This window comes from Athene cunicularia (genome assembly GCF_003259725.1).
Source record: "Athene cunicularia isolate RWA chromosome 1 unlocalized genomic scaffold, athCun1 chr1_part1, whole genome shotgun sequence".
Taxonomy (NCBI): domain Eukaryota; kingdom Metazoa; phylum Chordata; class Aves; order Strigiformes; family Strigidae; genus Athene; species Athene cunicularia.
Window position 1 is genome coordinate 23,606,704 of NW_020799091.1, and position 7,125 is coordinate 23,613,828.

The 7,125-nt window shown below is 37.3% G+C and overlaps 1 protein-coding gene across 1 annotated transcript in view; it reads left to right on the forward strand.

Moving 5' to 3' along the window:
- Positions 1–94: 94 nt before the first annotated feature.
- Positions 95–7,125, forward strand: part of RFC3 (replication factor C subunit 3) — a 10,399-nt gene continuing 3,368 nt past the window's right edge. The window contains exons 1-7 of the mRNA XM_026858317.1: positions 95–350; positions 1,022–1,159; positions 2,291–2,358; positions 4,452–4,549; positions 6,109–6,290; positions 6,513–6,649; positions 6,780–6,878. Coding sequence (XP_026714118.1) covers positions 1,091–1,159; positions 2,291–2,358; positions 4,452–4,549; positions 6,109–6,290; positions 6,513–6,649; positions 6,780–6,878 — 653 coding nt within the window. The 5' untranslated portion in view covers positions 95–350; positions 1,022–1,090. The remainder of the gene's footprint in view (positions 351–1,021; positions 1,160–2,290; positions 2,359–4,451; positions 4,550–6,108; positions 6,291–6,512; positions 6,650–6,779; positions 6,879–7,125) is intronic.

Genomic DNA, 7,125 nt, shown 5'->3' on the forward strand with positions numbered 1-7,125 from the left:
CCTGAGGAGAGCCCGCCGCCGGGCCTCGCTCCTCCCGGCACCGAGGGTTCTCCAGGAAGCGGGATTCCGCGGCACGTAAAGCCGCTCCCGCGGGTGTGCAGGGCGGGGGTTGGGGGCTTTCCCTCGGTGCAGGCCCCAGCCTTCGGAGGAGCTTCCCAGCCGGTGGGAAGGCGGTCTGCTGGCGTGGTGCCCCGCTCGGGAGCATGCCCGTTATGCTGAGGAAGGGGCGAAAGTAGTGGTTTGGCTTTATCAGGAGTGACGTGCGTCCTGCGGGTTTTAGCTTAGAGCGATCAGTATCCCTGAGAATAGGGCTTACCTAGTTTACTTAAAAGTTAGCTGAAGTTTTTAAGGTGAGCCGCTGGGAATGAAAGTCAGGACGATGTAATTGCTTGGATGTTAAAGAACTGCTTTCCCTGCCAGATGTGGTGACTCCTCACTAGGCCGTCAGACTGATTCACTCTCACAGTGTTTCTCTATGACCTTTACATCTAATGTAAATTCTGATTGAGGGGTTTGGTCAGGTGTTCTCCAGGTCATGCTTTTTAGTTTTTCAAGAAAAAAGCCTCTTAACTTTATTTAAATACAGGCTATCTATTACTTGCCCATATTCAAGGTTTGTAGATGAAACAACAAAGTAATTATATATGTGCATATCTCTCATAATTATGTAAGTGTATATCTGCTTTAAACTTTTAATCCAGCTTGTTGCTGCTGTTGCAGCTGTTACTCCAGAAACCCTGCAAAACTAGGGTGATTTATTTTGTGTTTTGCGTTTGTTTTGTTGTTTGGGCCAGGGATGAGGTATCTGAAGTTAGATGACATATAGTCTTCAGAAATAATATGATGTTCTGTAGGAAATACTGCTGCAGGAAATGAATTCAGCAGTTCTAAGTATAGGTACTATGTTGTGACTGAGCTGGAAGAGTAATTTCATATAAATTTGGGTGAGAATGGAAGGATGAATGTTCTCTTATAAGGAAAATACTGTTGTAGCTAACCAATCTTGTTGCTTTGTGTTCAGGTTCAGTGTGGTGACTTCCCTCATCTATTGGTGTATGGACCATCAGGAGCTGGAAAAAAGACAAGAATAATGTGTTTATTAAGGGAATTATATGGTGCAGGAGTGGAAAAGCTGAGGATTGAGCATCAGAGTATAACGGTAAAAAACCAATCTCCCATCTGTTGCCAAGTAATGTGGATATTTATATACCGACATATTTCTGTTGTGAGGCCATTATATTTATTTGAATATTTATTTCTAAAACTTTTTTTTTGCACTTGATATCTTCAAGATCTTTTATATAATTAATCAGACTACTTTGGCTACATGAACAAATACTTTTGCTAGATGTTCTTGTTCCTTAGGTCTTCGTGGGTGGGAGGATGTGGTGTTTCTTTGTTGTTTTCTGTGGCTGGTTGGTTTTGGTTTTCTTTTGATTTTTACAGGTTGGTTTGGGCAATAGCATGTGTTGTGATAGACTAGCTCTCAATTAGATGTAAGGGATTTAATTTGTCTGTAAAAATAACCCTTATTTTTAAAATTATTAGCATTGCTTTTTGCATATATGCAAGTATTAACTTGTTTTCTCATTCTTATAGGGACAATTTCAGCATTAGCAAAAAAAAGTAAATTTAAATTCTATCTGCCTTGGTCTTAGGTGTTTAATTGTTTATTATTAAAAGGTTATATTATCCATTCAAAAGTCTTGTTATGGAAGGCTTAACCAGCAAGGGGTTATCAAGCTTTATTCAAAAGTAGATTATTTAATGTTTGATTTTTAATTCTCAGTAGTGGAACAAATACAATACTTGGCACCGAATGACAGAAATACCAGATATATTTAACTGTTCAGACCCAAATTCAGTGGTGTTAAAAATACTAGTGTTTACTTTAAAGGAAGTATAGACTCAAAATCCTTGGCCAAGAGAAGTAATCAGCCTCTTGAGGCTTGTCCAGAGGTTTTTCCCTCCAAAACTTTTCTTGCAAGGAATGGAGTATTGGTTACTTTGGCTCATTCCAATAATAAGGTTTCTTGTTACAAAACTCAGTAACTGGAGTATGCAATAATATGTACTATGCATTGCTATAATAATCACTACTGTTATTATTTTATGGGCTGGATCATCTGTCAGTACTTCTTTTCTTCTTTGGAGCTGGGGTTGGGGGTTGGAGATGCATAAATCTAGGTTTGCCTGTCACCTAGCCAATTGTAATCTGTAAGATGAATTTTTGCATCAAATCTTTAGAACACTTTATGAAATTTAATTTAATTAATTATTTTCTACATAGGCACCTTCTAAAAAGAAAATTGAAATTAGCACCATTGCAAGTAATTATCACCTTGAAGTTAACCCAAGGTAAGTGTACAGTAAAAATGTCTCACTTCAAATATAAGCTGTTGGTCATGTTACAAGTAGTTTCAACCTGGGTATATAAGGGCCTGATTGTCTAATTTCTTGCCTGAGCAAATTAGATAATGGTTTATAGGCTTGGACTGCAAATGGGAGCAAGGAGATGATTTTTAATCGAACAGCTCTAAATGAACAAAAATTTGGTTTACTGTATATTAAAGACAGTAATGTTCTGCTTAACTAGCCACGTAAGCATGCTGGTAAGGACTAGGTAACAGAAATGATTCTGGATTCATAGATTTAACCATTTAAGTTGAAATGAAAACTTTTATTGGAACCAACACCCCCATATTGTTAGCTCTTGCAGAGAAGCAAAAATGAAGTGATTTGAAATTAAGCAAGTTTACCCAGTAACTCTTAAAACAAAGATCTTAGAGCACAGGAAAGAACACTACCACAAAATACTGGGAGTTCTGTCATGAGCAAGGTCAGATGTTGATTTAAATGACAAAAGCTATAATGGTGTACTGTATGTCTCTTTTGACAGTTGTGAAATTGCTGGTGATATTTACTTTGGGTCAGTGAACTATTTGTATTTATGTGAATCCCTTTAATCTGCTTTAAATCACGAGAGTAAATGTTATTGTGCACTGGGAGACTGGTTATGTTGACTTTGTCTGGGTTGCAATTGCATAGCTTTGTGCTGATTGCTAAACACTTTCTCATGTTGCTCTGTTTTAGAGGCTATTCTTATGTACCATGTCTCCTTTAAAAGCTTGTTCTGCAACTAATCTCTGTTTAGTGAATATGTTCTGGTATGCTAATACAAATCCAAATAAATAAAGCTGAGAATTTATTGGTAATTAACTGTTTGAATGTCTGATACAAAATGTGTGACCATTCAATCTGCTCTGATACCTAATACTAGTAATTCTCTTTCTATTACTCTCCATAGAGTACTTTTTGCTTGTATAAAATAATTGTATTTTACTTTAAAAATCCTGAAAGTGTAGAACTGCTGTGTTGGTTATTGTATATAATAGTAGTACTGAGTTTTGATTAAGAATTAATATATTGATTCATAGGCTTTAAGTGCTCAAGCAATTGTCATGTTTATGTCTGACCAGACAGTGAGCCTATGCATACAGTGCTATAGTCTATGAAGTTTGACTGAATTATAATACTGTGAAATCATGTTGTGCATCTTGAGTAACATGGAACATGATAAATGGCTAACAGGGAAAGGAAATTAACTTCTGGGAAGGGGAAAGGACTCTGCACAGACATGGAATTTATTATTGAACTTCATTAGATAGAACTGTTCTTTTTGCTTCCAAAAGGAGGCCATTACCTGAATTCCAGAGCGTTTTCTGCTGGTCACTTGACTAGCTTTAAAAATGGATTTTCCTGACTAAATGGGTAGTGAAACAATTGAGGAACAACAAAAATTAAGGTTACTGAAAAAAGAACAAGAGGAAAAAATCCTCACACTCTTTAGCGTCCCCAGACTATTGCCTTCACAGAGACAGCAGTAGCTCTGCAATATTTCACTGGCAAGTAAATGAAAAAGCATTTGTCCTGTTCTAGTCATCATTGAACCAGACCTTCCCCATTCTTGCCAAAGAGAAGGCAGCAGAACAGACAGAAGCATATTAGCTCAACAGTTCACAATGTGCCAAATAGGCTATGCTGACTTTGACTGTGGAGATCTGTCCTTCAGCAAGAGAGCAGACCTTTAATTAGAGCAAAAACCAAAATGAAACAAGCCAGTTCTCTTACAAGACAGGCCAGTTTTTAGAAATGGAGTGATTAAAATAGTTTCTTAACATTTAAATTATTCTCTGCAGTAACAGAAAATCCATAGTTATAATTTCATAGCAAACAATTACCCTTGACATTATGTGACCACACCAAAGGTTCCAGGAAAACAATGGACAAAGACAGTTAACCACACAAAAGCTTAATTCTAACCTTGACGGCTTCTGAATTCTTTTGTCATTTTTGTTTGGTCACTTGACCAAGGGGCTGCTTAGGAGTATATATTTTGTATGCAATATAAAGTTGTTTTAAAACAAGTCTTATTCAAACTCCTGGTACAGTGATGCGGGAAACAATGACCGTGTAGTAATTCAGGAACTCTTGAAGACAGTAGCACAATCCCAACAGCTTGAGACAAGTACTCAACGAGATTTTAAAGGTGAGTAAAAACAGTTAAAACCAGTCAAAGTACTTTTTAAACTTGTTTTTCAGAGACTTCAGCTGTTTTGTTTGTACCTACATATTGCATGAGGGCATGCATGAACCTTTCCCAAATTAAACAATCTACCATTTTTCATACACTGTGTAAATATCTTAAGTGGTTAAATACTAAATAATATGAGGTTGTCCTTGTGTTGGTTTCTTAGGAGGACAGGGTGTAGTTGAATGACTGGCTGGGCAGAGGGAGCTCAGATTCCTGCTGTGTTTTCCCCAAGTCTACCATTGAAATGCACTGTGATTTAATGATCTACAGTAGTAGTTGAGTTAGCTACTGAGGCTTAATACTGAGTTGGGGGACAGGATAACCTTATGGTAAACAGTGCTATGTAAGTTAGGTGTTAGCTGCTTATTTATAGCATTTTGGGACATGAGCTATCTTAGGCAGAAAGTTTAGAAGCACTTTATCCATCGTGTATGGAAGAACACTGCGTAAAAAAATGAAGAAGGCTTTCATTGAGTTTTCCAAGACACATGTTGCTACAACTGGCTTATTTTTCCTCCCCATGACTAAATTGAAAGTAAAGGCAGAACTATATGACAAAAGATTGAAGGAGAGAGGAAATTTTGACAGATAGAATAGAGGAGAAATTGGTTGAAAATGGTCATGGATTTAGGGCTTTGTCTTGTTTCCTGAGATCAGCAAGGAAAACACAATGTTTCACCTAAGCTGCTAGACACTCACTCTACCAGTAACTGATGCATATATCCTTAGAGTTGCAGTCATACCACGCACCTCAAAGTATCTGGTAAGCTGACTAGTCTCCTTAGGTTGCATATACAACCAGAAGAGAAATGGGAGAAGAGTAATGGGCTGACTTGTTCCTCCAGGCTGTTCTCACAGGACCATTCGGAGTACTGAAATGAGCCATCTGAGTTGCCTATGGAGGAGCCTGCAGAAAGTAGCTGGTTGGGTTAGCTGCTTTATATTAGGTGTCTCCTGATTGTTCTGAAGCATTTTAAAATATTTTTTATTTTTTCCTTTAACATACCATAGAAAGGCACTGCAGCTACAGTAACAAGGCAGCTTTCTACTACTCCTTTGTTAAGCTAAGACACTGGCTTTTAAATATAAAATGTATTGAGGGGTGTCTTCAAGAATTATTTGCTTTTTGGTGTGTCCTTATGCCATAATTTCTTTTCCATTTCTTACTTAAAAATTCCTTTAATTAGTACAGTAACTTTTTCAAGTGAAAGCTTCTATGCTTACCTGGATTTCTTGGCACTGAAGTGTTGCAAGCCCTGCTCTGAAGAAATTGACATTTTAGTAATGAATGTTGGGTGTGAAGAAGATTATACAGTCAAAAGTCATGCAGGTTGTCTTTGTCTTTATTTTCCCGCTTGCGGAACCATGCAGCCTTTTTCTGCTTGTGTCATTTTTGGTATTATTGATGGTATTATTGTTATTGATACATTATTGGTCTAGTATGATGAAGTACTCATTTTCTTAGAGAGATTTGATATTAATAAAAAACCCCACTCTTTTTAATACTTTTCCAGTGGTGCTGTTAACAGAAGTCGACAAACTCACTAAAGATGCTCAACATGCTTTGAGAAGAACAATGGAGAAGTACATGGCAACCTGCAGGTTGATCCTGTGCTGCAACTCCATGTCAAAAATTATAGGACCTATTCAAAGCAGATGCCTGGCTGTACGAGTGCCTGCTCCCAGCATTGAAGATGTATGTTGAAATGGAAGCAGAAATAAGTTATTTAAAACTTCTTATTGCAATGGACTTATGAAATATTTTATTTCCACAAAGTGACCTAGTTATTCTTTGTGGTGGGTGACTTGTTAAGCATGTCTCATGAAAGGCTGGTCCATCTCTTGTCCAGAAATGTTTAAAACAGGAGAATCTGTAGGTGCTGAACTGTTATGTGTCGCATATCTCTTTTCTATCTAGATCTGCCATGTCTTATCCAGTGTGTGTAAGAAAGAAGGTCTGACTCTTCCTCAGGAACTGGCTCAAAGACTTGCAGAAAAGTCAGGCAGGAATCTTCGGAAAGCACTACTTATGTGCGAGTCCTGCAGAGTACAGCAGTAAGTCACTGCTAAAAATTAATGTAAATTATACTCTCAGACACATAAATGAACTTGATTCCGAGGCCTTGTTAGAGTAGGTGACAGTTTGCTTTGATATTATTTTTTAAAAATTAGTATTATTGTATAGGTATCCTTTTACTGCTGATCAAGACATTCCTGAGATGGACTGGGAAATTTATTTGAGAGAAACTGCAAGTGCTATTGTTGGTCAACAGACACCACAAAGGTAGGTAAATATACTTGCTTGCAGCTATAATTATGTTTTTGGTGTACTCTGAAACCAGAAAAAATGTATCAAAAAATGGCATCTTTACTTCAGTTATCTGTAATTTTTTGAGATTTCTACTGGAGCTGTTACTTTGCAGCCAGAGCTTTAAAATTTTTGTTGGCTGTTTGTTTTCTGTTGAAGCTTTTTAATCAAAAGAGAGCATTAGCTTAGTTGCATGTTGTGCTGTCTTTTTTTTTTTTTTGGG